The following is a 23,987-nucleotide window of genomic DNA, read 5'->3' on the forward strand; positions in this document are numbered from 1 at the left end:
TGGAGCACATAGTCTCCAGGTTCCTGTGATTCACAAGTTCTGAGCCACAATACTGAAATATAAAAAATAATAAATATTTTTAAGCCTATCTTTGTGCTCAGGTTTAAGGAAGTGTTTACGTGCTTCCTTATTTTTCTAAGAGAAAGGCAGATAGGTTTCTGAAAACATCCTGTCAGTTTAGATGTTTGAGGAGTCCTAGGTAAATAATCACAGTAGTCAATGGAGCACCATGGAGGGAGGTGAGATGCTAACAACCTGAGTGGCTCTCTGTCAGCATCCATCTCCAGCAAGTTCAGGCATACTTTAGGTCTACATGGTACCCAGGCAGTGCCTGACCAGGGTCTTTGCTCTTTGACTCGTGAAAAAGAATCCCTGAATAAGTCAATTGCAGAAAACTCTGTTCCCATAAAGTGATTCTTGATGATGTACTTGGAGTAAAATTCTTCATGACTTTAAGTGCTGTGATCATTAGGGACAATTCTGATTTTCTGTAGGGCTCTCAGGCCCCATGTTGTCCTCTTGGCTTCGAGTCAGTCAACTTCTTACTACATGACTCAAGTCAATTTCCTACTCTGGTCTCCTCTGTCTTATTGCCAGAGAGGAACTGGGAATAGTTTCCTCTCACCTGCAGCAGTCTGCTCCTTCTTGGAGAACAGTTTAGAGAACACACTCTAAAAATCATGAGGACCTCATGGTATGAGTGCAGGCCATTCATTGTATTCCATGAGGCATTCACTCAGAGTACTTGGTTGGCTGAATTTGTTCTTTGCTGTATCCAGCCTGGTTCAACTGCATCTGACACCCTTAAGAGACACTATACTTAGATCTCTATGTCAGATACAAACAACTGCATTTAATGAGCAGCCACAGGGCCAGAGCCTGGGCTTGGTGCTTCTCTATATTATTGAACTAGGGACTTTTTTTCTCCTTGGTTTTTGAATTGCCAGATTTCTTACATGATTCAGCCCCAGTAGACTGCATTTGGTTATCCATGCAGTGCAACACAGCTTAAGTTTCAATTAGTACCAAAGGGGATGGAAATTTGAGCAATAGATAATTGAAATCCCACATATGAGATTTCAGCAGCCTAAGTTAAAATACTGATACTGGAAAAGGAAGATATTATCCATTTAAATAATTTAAAGAAATAGAGGTGTGGATTCCTGAGTCTTTCAGTAGATAGCATCTAAAAATTTCATAGAGAAAACAAAAAGCTATTTTAGCAAGCATCAGAGAAAAAAGATGAATGGTTACAAGGCCAAGATTAGGGAGAGCCAGGAAACAAGAAGAATGAACAAGACTCATGGGGACACTGTTGATTCACCCACAGAGGTGCTCAAGGAAGTGTGTTTTTGCTTCTTTGTGGGACAGGAGTGATACAAGTTTAAGTATGAAGCCTACCAAAAAGGGTGACCTTGCAAAAGCAGCCACTCACCTGAGAGTGTGCCAGAGAGCTAGGCAGCGGGAGGTAAAGGGAAGGGAATCCTGTCAGGTGAAGTATGTAAGATACCTGTTCATTATGATCAAGGCATTATGATCAAGAGATGGCTCAGAAATCTGGGAAGGTGAGTGGATAGAAAAAGCAGAATCAGACACCTTAGAACGCATCGAACTACAAGCCCAAGGTTGTCACTCTAGGGATGGTTTGTCAGAAGTTGAGACATAGAAGAGAGAGTTATCACCTAGAACTCCACACCAGGGGCGTACACCTGCAAGGAGCAAAGTAAGAAGAGGATATTTCCAAAGACAAAGAACTGAGAGGATTCACCATCAGCAGATTCACTACAAGGGGAATTCCAGACTCATACTTTAAGCAGTGGTGCATGGTGGCCGGCGGTGGGGGTTGGGGGGGGGGGAGGCGCACTACTAAGTAGAGGGTTCAAGATGCTGGGAGGATGAGGATCAAATCAACTGGCAGATGAGGCCAATGACGTTACTGTCCTCAGGAGGCATTTGTGTCTTTCTGTTTACCTATTCATTCACACATCTATTTAGAGCCAAAAAAGATGAGAAGCCCAAACTCATATCCCAAAAGAGATTAGTGAAATCAACGATCTATATGGAACTGACAAAATCAGTTTCAAATGCTTTATCAACCTATAATTCTTTCCAAGGGTAAATCAGCTTTTCTTCTCATGTTAAGAAACTTCCACTCCTCATCCTGGTGTTCTCATCCCGGTGTTTTACTAGCCACATATGTCCATGTAGCATGAGCTCTAATAGGTCTTAACAATAAAAGCCTGGAGTCACATACAGGGGAAAATGCTGAAGGATCACAGCCATCTTTACCTCACTAACTTCCAAGCCTAAAAGAGACCGAGCTCCTGTCTCCTCCTGCTTTATCTCTCCCTTTCTCTGCCAAGCCATATCCCTTCCTGTCTGTCTGTGCAGACCTCCAGACCTCTATGGTTAACTAAGGGCTAGCCCTCTGATCTTCAGGCAGGCTTTATTTGTTGGAACATAAATCACTAAATGACCAGACACAGGTCAAAGCACAGACACAAACGGCATTATCTGATGCTCTATGAAGGGCTTAAAAATACAGTTGCCAAAACTAAGGTGAGAAGCAATGAATTCAAACAGCCTTATCAGAATTAAAAATTAAACCATTAACTTAAAGTCTTCCTGAGAATACAGCCCTTCCTAGGCATAGAAGCTCTGCCAGTAAACTTCACCCGAGGTTAAAATAGTCAATGATTTGTTTCAAAACAAGCTGCAGAGAACAAATGAAGAGGGGACTCTGCAAGTAGCACAACAATGACACCAAAACTCAATGAACAAATTACAAGAGATAATGAGGCAAACAGAAACGCAACAGTTCTGCAAGGAGTGAAAGGCTGGGGGAATCCTCTACAAAGCAAGGCAGCGCAATGCTTTCTAAGCAGTCCACACACTCACCACATCAGCACAGGAAAGAAAGGCACTCATAGATTATTGTTATCAGCACAAAGATATTTAGATAAACCCCAAACCCATCATCCATGACTTAACGACAAAGTACTGAACGGTCTTTTTTTAAACAGTGAATGCTGGCAATTTCCCCCTAGAGACAAGAGAAGCAAAGGATGTCATGAGGATCCCACAAGCTTTGGAAAGCACAACAAGAAAATATAAAGAGAAGAAAGTTGTAGAATATAAACTTCAAAAGGTAAAAGAATAAAGACAAGAGGGGTCCTGAGCCTGAAGGAAGTCTGGGTGGTAGGGAGCCCTAAAGAGCTTGGGTGGGCTCAGGATTTTGATGAGGCAGAAACTAGGAAAGGGCGCTCAGTTCTTCCATCCTGAGGGTCTCCAAGCTCCCTCACACATCTGGCAGCTCTGGTTCTGTCTATGACTAGGGATAAATCCTAGGACTCTGAGGATGATAACCCTTCTATTTCTCATGCTTGAGCACCCCTGTCACATAGGGTCTTCCCAGCAAGCCTCTCCCACTGGTTCCTACATGGAACACCCATGTCTTACTCTGTGATCTCTTAGAACATACACGGTTCTATCCATGCCTATGATTTGTGCACTTTTATGTAAGTCTATCATACTTCAGTTAAAAGGATGCAAGCATACATGGGGGACAGTGACTGATTATGGTGCACAGAGCAATGCCTTTTGAAGTTTTCCAAGAAGAGATCAAGAACTAGAATGCCCCTGCACCCATGGCTCCTTCCAGTGCATCTGCACAGGGCCTACTGTTCTGTCCTCTATAGCATGGTTCCCTGGGTATGGAAGGGTTCTGTCCCACACGCTCTAGATTCTACTCTACAGATTTCCCCCTCTCTCCAGTCCCCAAGGACTTTCTAATGCTCACCCACCTCCTCATTGCTCCCTCTGGTGCTTAAGGATTAACTCTGTCTTGGCCCATGTTTATACTCAGGCCTCTCTCCTGAATCTCAAAGCACACATCCAATCCACCTGCTCTGTGCCTCTCTTCCATGCCAACACACTTGCTGAAGAGACAAGTCCCACCCTTTCCTTTTACATGCCTACCTTCCTGCTGTATACTGTTCCATCTCCAGGGGCCCTATCCCATCCCTCTGTAAATTCATAGGTCATTCTTCCAAAAGACATTCCAGTCTCTCTACTTGTAAAGTCCCTCATAGCAGGAATGTTCCAGCCCCACTGGCTTTCTTGTGGATTATGGTGACAACGAATAGCACTTTTAGCTTTGGGACTCTGCTGCCTGCTGTCTTCTGCTATAACACCATATGGCTCTTCAAGCCCAAATTAGAGCCCAGCTCATTTGAACAGATAAAGGTCCTTGGGTCTACCTACACATCCCTACCTCTTCTTCAGTCCTAGTCTCCAACTCTCACACCTAGAGGTCTCCTGGCTTCAATCGCACCAGGTCATTCTTCATGTGTGTCAAGCTAGTCCCTATCATGGAGCCATTGTACTGGTTGTCTCCGCTAAGAAGACTTTTTCTCAAGAGAACCTTGTGGCTTAGGCCTAGGGCTTTGTCATGAATGTCACCTCCTTAGCAGCCCCGTCTGTGATCACTCCTTAAAATTTTATCTCCCATATCCATTTGCAATGTTATCTTTCTCTTGCATACTCCCTGATTTTATTCTTGTTTTTTCATTGCCTGACTTCACTGGAATGCTAAGTCTATGAGGGGAGAGTTTGACTTGTCTTGTTTACCGCAGTACCCTGGGCACCTGCATCCGAGCTCACACATTCTGTGTATTCAATAAACAGAGGATCATGGGTAATTTCGAGGAGATGCTGACCAGCTCTGCAGGACCCCTGTTCCCCCAGAAGTAGGTTCCCTTTCCCACTTATTTTTCTGATTTCTTTTTCTGGCACTATTCATAAAATTTCTAATCTGGCCCTAAGTACCCATCTCCCATTTAATTATTGCTGTAATATTGCAGTTAGTAAAGGAAAGAAGCATTTCATGAAATGAAATGAAATCAAGGCATAATAAATGTCTCAAAGAGAAGACTCGCCAGTCACCTCCCACATGCAACCGCAGGGCCTGTGGTGAGGATCCAGACCCAAGGCCCCTGGGGAGTGTGTCCAACTGCAGTTTCAGGTCACCATCTGTTCCAAGGGACGGAGTACAGGGCCACAAAGTCAAACGTGGTCATGTTTCCTTTGGGATCCCTGTGCCACACATTCTTCAAGTGAGATGTGGGGGCGGATGATTGGGGAGGGAGTTGTGTGCTCTTGGATGTGTTTGCACACAGATAAGGGAGTTCTGCTGCGGCAGCTTCAGTTTTAATGGATGGAAGTGCTGGCATTCTGCCTCATGTGCCCCCATACTTGCTGCCTTTATGAGATCAAGAAGTCGTTTTCATCCTTGAAACCTTTTATTCCATTTCAATGGAGATATTAATTTTTTACATTTAGACTTACTGGAGGAAGAAAAGAAGATAAGCGTGGGCATTAACTGGCTTACAGCAGTTACTCAGCAAACTGTGGAATTTATCTGTACCCTTAGCATTGTTTGGAAACACAGGTTTCTAACTTAATCTGCAGCCCATGCCTTTCTCTATAAGATGGTTTACAGAATTGGCTCTCATTGGGGGCCAGGTGATACCACGAAAATGAAGTGGGCAGCAAGCTTCACTTGCTGGCCTCTCACTCTGCATCTATATCAAGTCCTTTGTTACAGCTCAGGGGATAGCGTCAGATGGCAGGCTTCCCTGAAAGATTCTTTATCCTAAACCCCCTACTCCAAGTTTGCACTTCACCTCTCTGAGTGCAGCCTCAGGCACAACAAGATACATGTGATCACAGTTCACCTGAGGTCGCTTGGGTGGACAGCAGTGTTCACACTGAATGCGGAGGAAGTCAGCCAGCAGGCTTGTCGAAATGCAGGTTCCCGAGGAGCAGGTCTGTGCTGGTGAGGGAAAGTACAGCCCTAAAGCATTCTCTTCCCAGAGGGACCAGAGCTTTCTCAGGGGCACATTGTAGCATGCAGTCTCTGGTGCATAGAGGGTGCTTAGCAGAGTTGCTCCTGCTGCCTATCGCTACCTACTGCCTGGCTGATCTCCCGTCTGATGTCTGATGTCTGCCTTTGTTCAGGCATCCACTTGCCTGCAGAGCCAGTGTTTGGACAGTTGTGTTGCCAGCAGGGTACCATTGTGCTTTGTATCCCGGCTCCCTCTGGGAAATCTTGGATGAGGGAATTATTTTGATGACACACTGTGGACCAGGAAACAGGCATGAGGGATTGCCCACAGACAAGGATCTGCTCAGAGGAAGACAGACCAAAAAAGCCTAAGTTTCTTAGACCAGAACAGCGATTCATTCTTTTTCACCGCTGACCAATTTAATCAAGCCCCCTGCCCCCAGCACAGCTTTCCCAGAATGGCCCTGTGTACCTCTCTAACCTCACTGAGTGTTGCTTTGACAATAGATAGGCCCTATGGCTTGCCTTGGATATGCCAAGGAGATAGGTTCAGTGAGAAAGGAAAAGAAACAACAACAAAAACTAAAACAAACACAACTGAAGTCGCACGTGCATGCCAAAGATTTCTTGTGAGCAGCACCACAGCCTTGGGTAGCCTGGCTTCAGGACAGCTGAGCATGCTGGAGCCTTGACATCTGCAAAGAACCTCCAGAGAGAGAAGGCACCGGGCTTCTCCCTCCAGGCCCCAGGATTAGAAGTCCCAGCTGGCTGTGTCCAGGCCAGCTTTGATTCAATTTAGAGCTTGATTCTGAGTGTGTCTGTTCTGGTCTGTGCCGTGCACTCTCCTCTTGGCAGCTGCCTGTTCTCCTCAAATGGCCTGGAGATTTCTTTCCCATCTGCAGTTCGTTACAGAGGCATAAACAGAGTGCCCAGCAGCCTTCTGGCTGGGTGGAGGCTCTGGGAAGTGTTTGGGCATGGAAGACCCCACCTAGACAGGATTTGGACACGGGCCCTTCAGAAGGGATTCCATCCAGACAGTTCTAATGGAACACAGCAGCACATCTCTGCATTCCACAGCAGGGAAACCATCCTCTGAATGTAGTGCAAAGGGAAGCAGGGGAGGAGGGAGAGGAGCTGGGAGCACCTTTTCCTCCTCCAAGAGCACAGACCCATCCTACCCACTGCACATGTTTTAGCTTTCCTTAAAAAAAAAAAGTCACTAGAAGCTGGTACACAGGATATATTTTTTATTTCCTGCCAAACAGTAACAATCATCTTGACCACCAAAGGTATTAAATGCCTTGAATCCTGAGACCCAAGTCTTAGAGGTTCTTACCATTATAATGAAACAGCTTGATTTCTGAGATGAGACTCTGAATGCTGTTAACACATTTGGGACAAAGGTTCTGGCCACAACTCACCCTGCCTAGAGGGCAGAAGCTTCTCTACAGGGTATGTGAAGAAACAGAGACCATAGGGCTGGGACAGCTAGCAGATTTGATGAAGGCTAGCTTGTGGTGTAGAAACACAAGCCACCATTCCTTGATCCATGTCACTTATCTAGGGCAGGTTCAAGTGTTGGATACCCTGGGAAGAGGTGACACCTCCCCCAGTGGAACACAAGTTGCAAATGCCATCCTCATTCCAAAACTTGATGGCAAACCTCAGCTCTTTTTTTGTTGTTTTTCTTTTCTGTTTTTATGTGTTGTTGCCTGTGCACCTGAGCCCAGGAGGGTAAATGAGACACATCTTTCTTATTCTGGAATGACACAGTAAGAAGTATGAGATCCTTGTGGTTTGCAGCATGTTCAGCTCATGAGATAGATCCACAATGCCCTTGCTGTGTGAGGAGCTGGTTCTTTTCACTTCATTGTCCAATACTCCACTCCCCCTTATTAGTAAGCCTCATTGTCTACTTTAGACTTAGGATGCTACCTATATAGGCAGGCGCAGACTACACTTATGTGAATATCTCACACAGGTCTTTCTCCAAACCCTCATGTACTGCAGTATCTGCAGTATGGGTGATCACTGTGGAAGCCTAGGAGACCAGGCTCATCTGAGCCTGCCTCACCTCCCAGCTGACTAGGCCAGGAATTTGACTTTCCACACAAGTTTATACTGTTGAATATATTCATGGGCTGTAGCATCCATAGAGCACATTCACAAGAAACACCTAGACAGATCTTTCAGGCCAGGGATGGCCCTAGAACAATCTCTCAGTATGACATTTGGGGTCCAGGATCACCTGCCCTAGAGCTTATCATCCAGAACTGATGTCAAAGAACAGCACTGAACAGGAGCTGTGTGTAGTGAGATAGTCCTTCTGTGGCACTGACCACGCCCATTGGGGGGTGGAGCCATGGGCGGAAGTGACCTGTGGAAGGAGGTCGGAGAGCCGGGAAAAGCTCTCTTGCTGGCCGGACTCGGACAGGAGAGCATCCGGTGGAATTCCCTGGTGTTCATCTGTCTAGGTTGTAAGTTATTTCTCCCTGAATAAACATCTATTCGGCCTATTTGTTTATCCTGATCCTTATTTAACCGTAATAGCTGTGCCCCACCCTACCCTCCTTGTCTGACTCCATATGCTTCCCACCTCCAGCCCCCATCTTGGCCAGTGTACCTTCCTCTCTCCTATCTTGAGGCAATTCTCTGCCTCTTAGTCTTTGCAAACAAGCACTGGTCCTCAAGGGGGCCATGACTCTTGCTCTTCCTAGGATATTAGGAAATGGAGGCAGCTGGTCATTGCTGGAGTCATGTTGGTGCCACAAAGGGAGCTAGGCAACTCTTCTCTCACCACACCAGTCTAAACTTCATCCATTCAGAAGCCACCAAGAAGTAATTGCTGGTTCAGGCAGGAAAGTTATGTTCAAATAAAGGAAAGCCTATTTTAAGTATTTTTCAGCCTCAGTTTCAGAATCATATAAGCCATCAGGGCCTTTTCTGGCCTCTCCAGGGGTCTTCTGCTACCTGGAGACCCTCCATATGCACTAGAGCCTCTACTACTCTGTGCTACATGGGGCTGCCTTTCTCTCTGATCTGGTTGGGACAATGACCGTGGGTGGTGGTGATGGTGATTTCATGCTTTAATTAGTGCATATAAATGCTTTTCTTTTATGAATAAGAATATGAAAGCTGTCTCTTTCTTTGCAAGGAAAAAAAATCTCTTTCAAAACTTGTGTTCCAATGGGATGCTGTATAGTAAGATAAGCTGGGAATTGGTAACTTTAGGGTCTCCCACTCAGCATGGATCCACATGGGCTGTTCGAGACCATGTTCTGTTATATGGATAGTTTACAAAAATGAGCCTTTGACAAGGAAAACAAACCCTGTTCCCTCCTTTCTGGATAGGTTCGGTGTTTACAATGGTATCTCTAACCTTGACCAGATGTTTCTCCGCAAGTGACACACCAAGTCTCATTTAAAGGTCAAGCCGCCAAAAGCCATCTGCCTTCTGGTAAGTGGATGCTTGCTTTGGTCATCAGTTCTGTTTCTGAAGGCAGTATCACCTCTACAAGGACAAAGCTGAGTGACCAGAAGGTAAGGCCACATAACAATCCTGCCTGGCTCTCTGGGGTTCCCCAGCTTATTGCATGCAGACACCCCTCATGGCAGACAATGGCCAAGCTTCCTTGGTTATCCTTCATGATAGTGTGCTTGTATGAGCATTACTCTGTAGTGTGTATAACCAGCCAACAGAGGCCTTACCTCATGGGACAAGTAGAAGGCTGCAATGCCCAAAGGCCAGAAGCAGCAGAGCATAGAGAAGACGCTGAGCCCCAGGTGGTCCCGTGGGGGCATCATAAGGAAGTTGTCTTCACTCTCTGTGTCGCTGGAGTAGTCACTCTGCAGAGACAGTGGGAAGGACATGAGGGAAGTTTAGTGAAAGAATAATGGACTGCTACCTGGCTGAAGCAGGCCCTTCCTGGCTGATGTTCTATTTCTGATGTTCTTGTTACCATGATGACTAGTAAATACGAACCTCAAACAAGGACATAGCAATGGAACACATGGCCAAGACCAGGAAGACTGAAGGCCTTCTCAGTGCAAACCTCTTAGACAGCAAAGCAGTAGGCAAAATGTTATGGAAAACAATTGTGATACAAAAGGTCCTTAGCTCACCATGGTTCAATGTACAGTCTTCTGTTGTTGCTGTTTTGTTTTAGTTTATCATTGATTTCTCTAGGTATTGTCTTCCAGGCAGTCTGGCTCAGGACATCTTAGACTTACAGTAGGTTTATTAGGATGACAGTGAGGAAAACCATGTCTTAGAGATCTCTGGAATCCTGGTGTGGGATGATGGGATAAAGATGGTGACCTTGGGGACTTCCAGGAGACATGCTCTACCTGTATCTTGCTTTTTGTGTTCAGTGCATGGTGGGGCTGGTGTGGATAGAGGGCGGATACTGTCTCTGGATATGCTCAAGTTTCATTTGATGCTGATCTGAGTCAGGATATAAGGGGCCCACGTTACACCCAGATGTGCAGCCTCCCTCATGGGGATGTGACAGCTGTTCTGGGAGCAGCTGTCTGCAAATGTAGCTCTCTCTTTGCTGTAATACAGTGGCACATGGGATTCTCCCAGACTGGTGAGAATTTCCTGGGAATTTGATGTAGGTGGTTTGGTGAGTGGGCTGGGAATATCATTGAGGTTATTCTAAGACTTACCAGTGGGAGAACCACCACCTAGCTACCTTGTAAAGCTTGTGCATGCTTGCTACCTAGACCTTGGATGGGCACCCCTGGCTGGCTCCACTCACTGTGGATTTTATCTCATCAAATCATATGCCCTTCGTGCTGACTCATCAAAAAAAAAAAAAAAAAAAAAAAAAAGCAAGATTGCCTTCTCCAACTGTCTATTTGCACAAAAATGAGACCCTTACTTACTCCAGACACTGTTTCTAAAAACAAAAAGGAAACAGAGCATCTCCTCTTCAAAAAGCTCATTATCATTCAGATCCTGCCACAGCCTAGAGAAGCTTGAGAATGTACTACGGAGCTTGGCTGTGGGATGATTCCACTTGACACCTGCTGCATCAGGCTATACCCCCTCAGGCTATCCTCCCCCCCCCCCCCACACACACAGCAGCTTGGAGCCACTCATACACAGATGCCAAAAATTCCCCCAGACTAAAATGGTGTTATTCATAATCTTACACTAAAACTGCTGGAAGCCCTCACCACCAGGCAGACAGCATAGCGCTGCACTGAGAGGTCAGGAACTTGGTTTCTGTGTCGTTAACAGAGAAAAGAAGCACAGGGTGTTGGGATCACTCACATAACAAACAAGGATTTCTTCGAGTGGCCCTGCTATGGAAGCTGATAACCCATTGCTCACACAGAACTAGTTCTCCCCACAGGGGCTGGGGGTTACATGCTTTATTCCCCAGAGCAAAAGTCACCTCTGGAGGCCAAAAGGCCAGCTCTCTATCATGTCTCTGTCCTGATGGTCACTGTTGCTCTTTGCCAAGGTATGGGTCTTCTGCCTGGTACAGTGTCCTTTCCATGCGTCTGGGACTGTACAGTGTCCTTTCTACAGAGTTATCTGTGGAACTTCAATTCATTCTGTACACATTCTCCCATGTGCTCTCCAGAACAGTAAAGGAAAATGAAAATTACTATCATTATGGCTACCTGAGATGGAAATCAAAACAACTGGCAGGGATGCATAGTTCATGCAAGATTTGAGGACTGCACTGCCCAGGGCTTGCACAGCATGGAATCACCTATAAGACTGAAGGACACTCTGTGCTCAGTCTGAATGTTGTCACATAGTACCTCTTCACATATAACCCTGTCAAACAAGTCGTCTCTCTTTCCTCCTGAAAACTAGTGATGTAGAGGAGGTCTGTGGCTACAATTGTGCATGCTGAACTGCCCTGCTGGGGGACCAACTCTGTTGGATTTCTGAGAGGTTGGCCTGTGACAGATCTAACAGGGACAAAAGACTACACTCAGAGGTCAAAGGTCATCTTATTCTTCAGACCTTCACCTTCTTGACCTGTGGGTCAAAGGTGCCCTGATGTGAGTGGAGGTTTTGGCTCATGGACAACCAACAAATCTGTGCCTGTTTGTTTAGATATTTAGCTCTTAGTCTTTGGGGTTTTGAGTTTTAGTTTACAAAGAGTGAGTTTTGTGCTCCTGAGGTCATTGTGTCTCATAAGGCCTCTAGAAATAATTTAACTGTAATTGCCATTTCTGTTTTATAATGGACAAAGTGGAGGCGGAGAAAGGTTGACACTCTTGCCAATAGCACTGATCAGCTAGTTCCTCATGGTTTATTCCAGGCTTTGTGCTGTGTTTGAACTCGTAGCCAGCTGCACACAAAACAGTTTTGCTTCACCTATGTCTTTGCTCCTCCACGTTGCTCACCAGGGCCTCTAGTGATCATGCTCCTTAATTGGTGTATGGCAAGATGGTTGTGTAGGTGTGGTAGTAGCCACAGAGGTGCTGAAGTTTTCCCATACAGTCAAGGCTGGAATCTGCTGTTCCATGGCCCCGAAGCCTGCCAGCACTGCAGTGTCTGGCTCTGCCCATCTCTAAAGAATTACATCACGGTCCTTATGCTGTGAAGAAATGGGTTTCAGAACAATAAATACTTCACAGATTCTTAATTGAATCACACACTGAAGCTACAGATTTGTTCTTGCTTGACACCAAAATAATTAATCAGTTTGATTAAAATGGATTTTCAAAATTCAAGAAAAATTGCAGAGAAGATAAGATCATCCTGGCTTGTAACCCTTCCTTTGCTCTTTCATCTGCAGGATCCTCATGGGTTTAAGTGGCCATGGGCACAGAGCCACCAAATAGGGAGAGGAGGAAATACAGCCGGCCCAAGAGACGGGAAGATTCCTTCAGCCCAGTAGATGAAATATGCACCACCCACGCAGAAGAGACTTGGCTTGTAGGGCATCTGTCTTTCAAATCCCCTTCCTAGGTCAGTGTCTGGAACATCTGCAGCAGATGGGAAACACTCACAGAAGTTCAGGAGTCATGAGATGTCTCCTTGTGAGCTGCAGGACGTAAGGCAGAGGCAAGTGGGCTGTTCGCCCTGCAGCCTGTGCCTGCTGACTGGTTTGATCCCCTGAGTAGACTATCTCCCCACTGGGCTGATGTGTCTCAAGCCTTATATTGTTGGTTTTTCATTGTTAAGTAGTCACAAGGTCAGACTTTGTGCTGATCTTCACAGAGTTCTACACTCATTGCAGCCGTGTGAGCAAGGGCTGCTGGCTGTTTCCAGGGTGCAAAGTTTGATTCAGTTGTGTTACTTGAACTCCCTCCAGGTGTCATCACTAGTGTGGTGACCTGTAGTCATCCTTTTTTCTTCCACCTGGTCATCTGGGCAGGAGGGTCACCATATGGTCCCAGGAGGCACTCTGGATGGGTTCGTTATACTAAGCCAGCAGCTGTTAGCCACATAGACCTATGCCAACCTAAATCACTTAGAACTAAATACAATCCACAGATGTTTCCTGGGACTCACTACACATTCCATTACTCAGAAGCCACAGTGTTCAGTATCTATCAGTGTACCTCTATCATATGCACCTAGAAATCATTTCCTGGATGCACTAGTGGGTTCTCCCCAAATGTCGCGTCTCATCAGGGCCTCCCCAACACTTGACAGATTCCCTGGTAGAATCTCGACCTACTCAAATTTTCAGTTGTGCTGCTGTCTACTGTCTTACTTGGGTTTGAGCTCCTGGCAGGCAGAGATCACAGGTATGCCCTGACACAAGGAGGACTCAGTGCACCTTTGCTGGATAAAGAACTCACCTGTGGCCTCAGCCAACAGAAACACCAACTTCAACTGAGAAATGACTCCACCAGATTGGCCAGTAGGCAAGTCTGTGGACTGTTTTCTTGATTAATGATTGATGTGGGAGGTTCCAGTCACTGTGGGTGGCACCACCTCTGAAAAGGTGGTCCTGGGTTGTATAAAACACCCAGTTGAGTAAGCCACGGGGAACAAGCTAGTAAACAGCATTCTTCTGTGGTCTCTCTTCTATTTCCTACTTGGAGTTCCTGCCTGGACTTCCCTTCATGGTGGTCTGGAGTTGATGAAATAAACACTTTCCTCTGGCTTTTGGTCATGGTATTTATCACATCAGTAGAAGCAAAGCTAATACAAAGTCCATGTTCTCTGCTTTTGTCAAAACCAGACCACATTAAAAACCCTGGCATCCCCTATAGCCCAATTGTGTGGTCCCTGCATGGCTCACAGATCTAGGGTCTCACAAATACAGAGTACAAGGAAGGCCCATTTCAGGATTTGAGTACAATTGTCCTAAACAATACATTAACCATCTTGGGCATATGTTAGGAGCATGTGTTTAGTTTCTTCTATTCGACTCTAGGTTCCCCACAAACTGAAAGTGTATCATGAGGTGGTAAAATAGAAGCAAAGTAAACCCTCAACAGGTAGCTCAGTTGGTAATGTATTTGTCTAGCACGCACCAAACCCCTGGGTTTGATGCCCAGCACTGTATAAACTGAACATGGTCAGTCCCTTTCCTATTTGAGCATTGGGCTCCCAGACAATAAAATAAATAACAATTATTAATAAACTTGATAAATGAGTAAGTTAATGAACTACTCCAAAGTAAATCTTTATTTCTCCCAGTAGCATTTAGTTCAGTGTTCCTTAAATAATGGTGTATTCCTTGAGAGGAAAGTTTCTATGATTTTAGAAGACATTGACCTGATCAAAATCTAGAAATATGAAAATAATTTTTAAATGAAGGAATAAAGAGTAAAATTCACTTAGAAGGAAACCAAGTAAAACAAAGTGGCATGCATGTCCTGTAAGAGATGGGATGAAGTCCCTACTGCTCACCATCCAGGGATTTTCTTGCAAGAGATGAGGCTGAGGGTCCTGTCATCTCCCTGTGTATCATTGACCCCTTTTCTTTGGAGGCTCTCAGTGTGACTCAGAGCCAGACAGAACTGAAGTAGGCAGAGAGACAGGAAGAGGCTAAATCAATGGTTCTCAATCCTTGGGCCATGACCTCTTTGGAGTCACCTATCAGATATCCTGCAATCAGATATTTGCATTATGATTCATAACAGTGACAGGATTACAGTTATGAAGTAGCAACTAAATAATTTTATGACTGGAGGTCACCACAGAATGAGGAACTGTATTAAAGTGTCTCAGCATTAGGAAAGTTGAGAACAACTGAGTTAAAGGGATGTGGGCAAGGAAAGGCATTTCACTAGATGGTGGGAAAGAAATACTGCACCACCCTGCAATACTGGGTTGCATCCCTGTTGCTGGTGATTGGGTGACTTCCAACACCTGAGGAACATTTGCTAGCAAACTGCGGAATGGCTGACAGGGTGTTTGCTAGTGTATAAATGTGGAGCTGAGGATGAAGCTGAAACACACTGCTGTGTGACTCACCACCAGGAATAGCACTTTTTCCTAGTTATTCATATAGTATCCTGCTTTGGTTCTGTTTCTCTTGCTTGCAGCCCTTCAGATCCTAGCTCCTACTTTCTCAGCTCCCCATGAAGATCACATTCCCATGGATCAACATGTTTTGTATGAGATTTCAGTTCTTTCTATAAAATGTTTGCTCAGCCTTTTGGAGCAGGCACCAGGCCGTGAAGAGTGCTTGCTGTAAATAGTTGTCATCCCCACTCAGTCGTGTCAAAGACACCTCTTTAGTCAATGTAGCAGGCAGAGTTTCCCAGGAGGAAGACTGTAGTGAGAGGAGCTTACACATGCAGGGCAGTGTTTCAAAGGGAAAGTTCTATTCATAGGCATTTGTTCTGGGCAAAGAGCAAACTCATTTCTCATTTGAGAAGTGTCTGGCTAGCAATGAAGGATGGTTAAGACCTTTGGAATCTGTGATGTTCTGAAATCAGGAGCCAAAGGAAGCGTAACTCATTAGAATGTATCCCTGGTGCAGCTTTTGGTATTTGGTAAGTCTTTGGTCATGGAGGTGGAGCAAGATGAGATGGAATACAATTACATTAGAGGGCTACTTCTCCATATACAACCAGTGGCTGGATTAGGATAAGAAGCCCATTTACCTTTAAGACAATGTTTCTGCCATTGTTCCTGAAGTTTGTGAGTGCTCAGTGCCCTGGGAAGGCAGCTTTAGCAAGTGCTGACTCCAGACCCATCTTAGTGTGGGATATCAAGTGTTCAGGAGCAGACATTTTTGCAAGGTTGCACAGTTAGTGTGTTGTGTTGGTTACTTTTCTTAATGTTATGATAAAGTAACTGACAAGAAGCAAGTTAAGGAGGGAGAGGTGTAATTTGCCTCCTGGTTTCAGGAGATTGAGTTCGTAATGATGAGAGGCATGGAAACTGGAGTAGCTTGGCTATGGTGGCAAGAGTTTGTAGTCATCACTTCCTATGGCTTGGCAGACTAGGACACAGAGAGCTTTGTCTGGAAAGAGGGCCAGGCTAAAACCTTCAAAAAAATGCTCCCTCAAGTGACCTCTTCCTCCAGCTAGTCTGCCTCCTTCAAGTTCTGCAGACTCCTTTAACAGGGTCACCAGCTGAGGACCAAATGTTTAAACATAAGAATATGGAGATATCTCACTTTCAAACACTAACATGTATGTCTCTTAGAACTCACATGTTATGAACTCTATTTCCAAAGTCATTTGGGAATAGGAGAGTAGAAACCAAGTCCAACTGCAGTCTCTAAAGGTGGGAATGACTAAGAGTAGATAAGGCAATTAGGGTTTATCCCCATTGAATCTCGGTAGCTTTTTAAGATAAGCAAGAGACAAGAAGTGATCCACATGCTCCCTGCTTCTTCCCATGGGATATCATGTTCTGACTATCCATTCTTCCATCAAGGTGCTCACTGTCAGATGGGACCCTTCTGCTTGCCGGAACAGAACCATAAGACACAAAAAGCCCATTTTTGACAAGGTCTACCTAGTTTTCATTGCTTGGTTATTAGCAATAGAAGATGAGGCAACCTGGAGGCACCAACCAGGAAATGACGTGGAAAGAGAAGTGGGGGCTGTCATAGACTGCAGGTAATGCAGGAGTAGTACAGCCTCTGTGAGTATCTGGAACCTCTTGCAGGTGTCCCAGTGGTTAGCTTCTTGGGGGATAGGTTCCCTTACAATGTACTGAGCAGGCAAAGAAACAGAAAGTCTTCAGGTGAGTGGAGGTCAGGCAGGGGACTCACCTGCAAGAGTGCTACCTGAGAGATAGTGAGGAACTAAATGTGCCTTCTCAAATCCTGTGGGGAGTCTAGGTGTATTAGATACCCACAAAGTTCAGCTAGGGCACCTACATGGAACAAAACCACCAAACTCAAGGTAACCTTGAGAGGTGAGAGAACCACATAGACCATGGTCAGGCAGGATAAAGAACCATCACCATTGTTAAGCAAATAAGTACAAAGGATAAATAAAAACATGATTTTAAAGCAAAGTCACCCCAGACTTGTGTGAAGAACACTGCATGATTCACATAAAAGTGACGAGGACCAGCAAGAGATCAACTTGTGTAAAAGTCAGGTCCCCCCAAAACCCAGAACAAATGGCAAACTGTAGTGCCCATTAGCAACCAAAGTGCACACAGGCCTCCAGGATCACTCAGTACTTGTGGACCTCTTAGTTTTTCGCACCACATCCTCTGCCTAAACATCTCCAATCCAGGGACTTGCCTTCCCTTCCTTTCCCTTAGCTTCTTTCCTATATAAACCTGTCATTTCAGCCACATGGTCTTTTGAGCTCTTGGCTCTCTTAGTCCACTTGTCCCCTTCTTTCTTGTCCTTATCCCTTCTTTTGCCCTTCCCCATCTCTCTCCTCTCATGGCCTGTTATTTTCCCTCATATCTACCATAATTTTTTGTTCCTCAACCATACCTTGCAGTCATGTCCTCATTTTCATTCATGTGGCAATTTGCCTTTCTTGTTAGTGACACAAACTCATAGCATGCTGTGTCAGCCAGCCTTCTTTCACTATAACAAAATACATGAGATAACTTATGAACCGGAAAATTTTAGCGTGGCTCAGTTTTGAAGGTTTCAGTGGGGACTGTGTCAAAGAAGCACATCATGGTAAATCATACTCACACCATGATCCAGAAACCAAAACCAAAGGAAGAGAGGCGGGGGGGGGGGGAGAATGAAAGGGTGAAGATGGGGAGAAGAAGAGAGGGAGAAAATGAGAGGGAGGTCACATCAAGGTCCCACTGTCTCCTGTAAGGATATACCCACCAATGACCTACGGGCTTCCTGCTAGGTTCCACCATCATGTAATACTGCCACCATGGGAATCAAGGATTTAACACATGGCCTTTGGAAAATGATAAACACACATAAAAAACAGGTTTTAGAAAATAAAAAAAGAGAGAGAGAGAGAGAGACTTCAGTCTGACTTAGTCATCAACTTGGTAAAGGGTCTGTGTGCAGAGGGACCAGCACATGCAAAGACAGTGTGATCAGGACTGTGGAGAGTAAGAGGGTACATAGCATGAGGTGGAGTAATGCCTACACCTAGCCCATGCCACACCCTACTGCTTGAGATCACTAGGCATATCCTACATCAACTTAACTAGGAGGGAAATACTCAGAGGGTTGGTTTCACAGCTACATGCTAAGCTACTGACTGTTGATACAGTTAGTAGATGTGCCCTCCAGCTTTAAATAGGCATCATTCATACAGGTGAGTGTAGTGAGATATTCACTCTGTCTGCACCTGTGGCACTGACCATGCTCACTGGGGGTGGGGACAGGGGCACTAGGTCTGGGGAAGGGACCCTGGAGTGCTCTCTTACTTGCTGGATAGGGACAGAGAGCATCCAGAGGCACCCTTGGGACCAGGAACCTGCTGGTGTTCATCTGTCTCTGTTATAAGTTATTTCTCCCTGAATAAACATCTATTCAGCCTATCCCAATCCTTATTAATCCACCATAGGTGAGTCTTCATAGCACGTAATAACCACATGTATATTTTCCAAGACAAGTGCCTATTTCAGAATTTTTTTTTTTTTTAAATCTACTTTGTTATGTTTGCCTGGGGAACTCAGAGCTTAATCTACCCTTTACTATTTTTTACTGGTTTCACATGGAACACTGAAAACGTCCCATCACATAGGCAGGGACTCTGTTCTACCACCCCTTCTGGAAATGTTCCCTTTCTGAAAACAAAGTCCTGAAGAGAGAAAAACTATAGGGATAGGCAAAAGACCACTGTCACATCACATATTATCCAGCCCCATTATTCTTCCAGATGCTGTGTATCCAATAATGTTCTTTGGCCTTAGACCTGAATTACAAGTAGGCACATTGTCTCTTAGTCTACTTTTGCGATAGCAGTTAACCTTGAACACATTTCTCTATGACATTACACCTCCCCTTCCCTCGCTGGGACCTTAAAAGGACAGGGTCTGTTCTTGCACGGGCTGAAGTTTTTACTTTAGAACCCACCATATTGCCAAACTGTAATAAAGCCTGCCTCAAGGCTGGGTGAACAGCTATGAAGTTGGTGAGATTACAAGGAAGTGAGCTGACAGGATGCCAATCAGTGCAACTGTCAGGAAGCAAAACAGTCAGGATACAGCAAAAGCATAGATCTTAGTCTTTGGCCTCACAATCCCATTCCTAGGAATCCATCTGGACAATTAAACAAAACAAAACAAAAAACAAAAACAAAACAAAAAAACATAAGATGCATAAGCACTAGCTGTTTCACTGTTTCATTGCAATGTTATGAGTAACTACAAAATGTTGGAAACAACTAAACTTGAACATTCAAAGAAGGGAACACTGTATGACTCTTCCTGGATAGACATAGCAAATGTTTACACATGTCTGATAGGCAAATGGCAGACCAAAGAACTGATTCTACACAGCTCTAGCTTGGTGAACCAATGAGTAGTTACTTGTAGGAGCTTGGAGGGCACATAGGCAGCTAAATAACCCAAAAGCCCACTCCAAATGGACGATGAGTCACAGAGGTCGAATCCCAGTGTTTCCCTGTAAAAATCTACTGATAGATCTGCTGGGCAGTGTCTCTCTTACCAGCAGTTGGTACTGCTTACATGACCTTGGACAGAGGCATTGTGACTGTCTTAGCTGAAGCTTGTAAGTTCTATGAGTAGATCCTGAGTCATAGGTGCTTTCTTCCTCCCTCCAGAAAGGAATGTTTCAATTTTGATGGGATAGTCACAGGACAAGCAGTTAAATGAACTATGCTGTGGCCCCATGGAGAACATAATGAAGCTTATAAAAAGTGATAGATGAGACCCGAAGAAAATATTAATAAATACCATACCCATAGAAAAGTACACAGCTTGTAACTCAGGACATTCCACTCAGTGACAGACTCCATATACAATGATGGTAACATAGAAATCATTCCGAGTGACACTGAAGCCATCTTAGTTTGTATCGGGCTAGTTTATGATGTTTGTACATTGAAATTTCCTAATAGTGTCTTTTATAAGAAACGTCTGATTATCAAGTGTGTGAACATGTGTGTTGCTGTATAATATACATATCATATACAAGCCTCCCCACAAATATCACAGGAATCACAGAAGTTGGGCATTTGTCACAAGGTGCTCATATGAGCATCTTCCTGCAAATCACTCAGTGATTACCAAGCAACACAGTCCTGTGGTCAATGAAAAATTTGGCAGTCACCAATGGAAGAAATAAGAGCTACCCACACTCGTAAAAACTAAGTAGATGCTACTGGCCTCCTGACTGGTCAGACTGGGAGATATGGTATCATTTTTGTAGCTTAAGTTCAATTAAACAGAGTCAATCGGACAAACCTAAATTTACAGCTGGCCTGCAATGTAACTGACCTATAGTCTTAAAAAATCAAGGTCATGACAAACAAGAACAGACAGCAAGGCTCATCCACATTAAAGAAGACAGCAGGGCTATGGCAATATATGCAGTGTGGGAACTGGATCTGAATTTACTTTCCTTTGCTACACAATCAACACAGGAAGCAATGAAATAAATAGAGGGGTATGCACTTTGTAGACCAGGAAAGAGTCTTGCAACTGATAATTTCTTAATAGTTATGTTCTTAGAATATGTGTGGCGATGTGTGTGTGTGTGTGTGTGTGTGTGTGTGTGTGTGTGTGTGTGTGTTATATATTTTTCTCCTTATATTTGGAATGAGAAAACATCACAATTGCAACTTACTTTCAAAGAGCACAGAAAATATATGTCCATAGATGGGATAGTAAAGCCAGTATGATGCATGAAGCCCGAGGAGAATAAAGATGAGAATACAGGAACCTGTGCATTAGTCTTTCAAATTTCAGTCTGCTATCATCTTAAACATAAAATGTCAGAAGTCCCTTCCTAAATGTTCCATTTCAGTGGGAAAATGCTACTTTAAATTGAATTTTTTTCTTTCGGGGATTAAGCATTGCATACAAAATTTTTCCTCTTCTGATTGTGCTTTAATAGAAATGCTGATGTGGATGCCACTGGAAAAAGTGAAAAAAATAAAAACTGAATTCCTTTTTGTGACAGATGAAAATTTATTTAGCATTGCAATCTGGTATCTCATCCTGTTTGTTCATTTTGTGTTTTCATAGGGAAACTACTTAGTGGTCTTTGGCACACATGTACACCCCTCAAGAACATTAAGACTTCAAACACTTCCAATAGATGAGCTTCAGCCAAGCAAATGAAAGTGGAGGTGGTGCGGGGGAAGCTTGGGGTCAGGATGACTTCTCAAAGGACACAGCAAATGAGCACCCACTGCAAGGTCACCGAGCAAACAGCTGCTGGTGCATCTGGAAGAGATCTAGTTGTTTAAGTTGCAGGATGCTGGTAGAATTCGCAAGCTCTGTAGCCTAGCAGTTCCACTGATGTGAACTAGAAGGATCTCACCAGAAAACCAGGAATATAACTGTAGGCTTCAGGGTAAGGAGTGTGAACTGGGAGGTGTAGTAAGTAGTCAAGTATCATGCCAGCCCTCCCTAGAACTCAGGGCACGCTCGGGGGACCTGAAATTCATCTACCACAACTATTATCTTCTCAGTAGTAGTTTTTGTCTCTTCAGTGGAAAAAAAGATTATTCCAAATTCCCTGGGAAAGGAACACCATGATATCTGCCCCTTTATAAGACCATTAGCCATTCATACCCCTATATCTTGCCTGGCCCTGTCTTCTGCCCCAGGGTTCTGGGCCCCTTGTCTGGGATGAGGATCTCATTGCACATGGTGCATAGTAGGTGAGCAGCGGATCCCTATGTGAGCAGTCTGATGTCAGTACACTATCTCCAAATTCCAGGTACTGGAAGCGTCATCTCTAGATAGTTTTAGAATACGGTTTCTACATCTTCCATCTTTGCAACTAGGAGGGACGCCAAAGCTCAAAACATGGGAGCTAGAGGGTCCTATACTCCAGCAGACCCAGATGTGATCACCCATCTTTTCTCTTAGCCCTGCCCCAGCTGACCACAGACACCACATGTAAGAAGCACCCACAGAGCAGGTGGGCTCCGTCATTCAGGGAATTATTTTCTAAGGCAACAGCTGCTTCTGTGAAAGCACCAATTATAGCAAACCTTTGTTTTCATCAAAAGGGCTGTGTGTTCTGTAATTGGGTAGCAGCCATTTTAAACAACTCTCTAACTTAACTTATATTTTTCTTAGGTGTTCTGAAACATTCTATGATTTAAAGGAAAGTATTTATTTAAGTTGTCTAGTTAGAATTTGAAGACTATAGAGTGAATATTAAAATTCATTAACAATTGCCATATATATGTGTGTGTGTGTGCATACATTATTTAAAGTACAAATTGTATGTACTTTGAAATAGTACACAGAAATATAAATACTTTGAAATAGTACATATTCATTTTGAAATATAACATGTATATATATATATATATATATATATATATATATATACTTTGAAGTAATTTTAGACACTCATACAAATTTTAAAAATAGAACAGAGTTCCTGTTGAAATGGCAAAGATAGAACAGAGTCCCCACATGCCCTGACTTATGCCTTACATAACCACAGTCCACTGATCAAAGCCCACACAGTGACATCAACTCAGAACCTGTGACTCAGTGCTGGCCTGACTGCAACCACCTGCTGTCTACTGTCCTCTGTGTCAGTGGTGATGGTTTTGTTCCTTCTGGTCCTCACATGGGTTTATGTAATCACCAATAATCAAGAGATAGAAACTGTCCATCATATCCAGGAGTCTCCCCCATCTTCCTCTTCAACTCCCATGGCTACTCAGCCTTAGCTCTCGCCCAACCTTGAACTATTGTCTGTTCTTATAGTGCTGTCTTTGGCAGTGTCATACAGTGGGGATCACACAGCACACAGTCTTGTGAGACAGACTTTCCATAGTTAATGTAACACGCCTAGGATACATCCAGGTGTCTGGGTTCACCACTCCTTTGCTTCTGCTGCATAATGATCCATGACAAAGAAGTACCACATTGTGTCTATACATTCCTCTCCTGGGACATTTGACTGATTCTGTTATGTTCACCATTGAAAGTAAATATGGATCAATTTTTTCAGAAATTCATGTGGTTGTATGATTTTACTTCCTCAAACACCCATACCCAAAACCACTTAGGACCAGTTTAACTTTGTAAGAAACAAACTGTTATTCAGAGTGGCTGCAGCGGGCTGCATTTCTATCAGCAACAGCTGGGAACCTTGTAGAATTGAATGCTCTCTGTCCCCATTCGAGATCCCATCAAGATGTCTATAACATAATGCACTAACTCTTCTAAGGTGCTGACTTATCATGGGCTTCATTGTGTGGCTGATTATGGCTATGAGCTTGTAATTCTCCTACTAAAATTCTCCTGGAGGGTGATTTCAAGTCACTTCCTTTCTTTGAGACTGAAGTAATTTTCAGCACTGTTTATTCTGCATCATTAACAGCATCTGGAGTTCCCCTCACCCTTAGTACTGCTGGATCCACTGCTCATGGTGAGCATTGGACCATAGTTCGGATCCAACACCCCCTCCACTTCCGTGGAACTTGCTGTGTCTGCTCTGAGCACACTGGACCTGCCTGTCCAAGTGGGACCACCTTGAGGTTGCCTCAAGGGCCCAATTGCCGGCTCACTGCCAGAGTAGAGTCTGTGACCAGTTCTGGCTGAATCCCCCCCATATAATTCCCTGGGAGCTCCCTGAGTTATTTCAAC

General features: G+C 44.3%; 1 protein-coding gene across 2 annotated transcripts in view; it reads right to left on the reverse strand.

Annotated features, from left to right (window-relative positions):
* Syndig1 (synapse differentiation inducing 1) overlaps positions 1-23,987 on the reverse strand; it is a 155,529-nt gene that overhangs the window by 49,659 nt on the left and 81,883 nt on the right. For both annotated transcript variants that reach the window (XM_051183199.1, XM_051183200.1), the window contains exon 3: positions 9,554-9,691. In XM_051183199.1, coding sequence (XP_051039156.1) covers positions 9,554-9,691 — 138 coding nt within the window. The remainder of the gene's footprint in view (positions 1-9,553; positions 9,692-23,987) is intronic.

This window comes from Phodopus roborovskii, unplaced genomic scaffold (genome assembly GCF_943737965.1).
Source record: "Phodopus roborovskii unplaced genomic scaffold, PHOROB, whole genome shotgun sequence".
Taxonomy (NCBI): domain Eukaryota; kingdom Metazoa; phylum Chordata; class Mammalia; order Rodentia; family Cricetidae; genus Phodopus; species Phodopus roborovskii.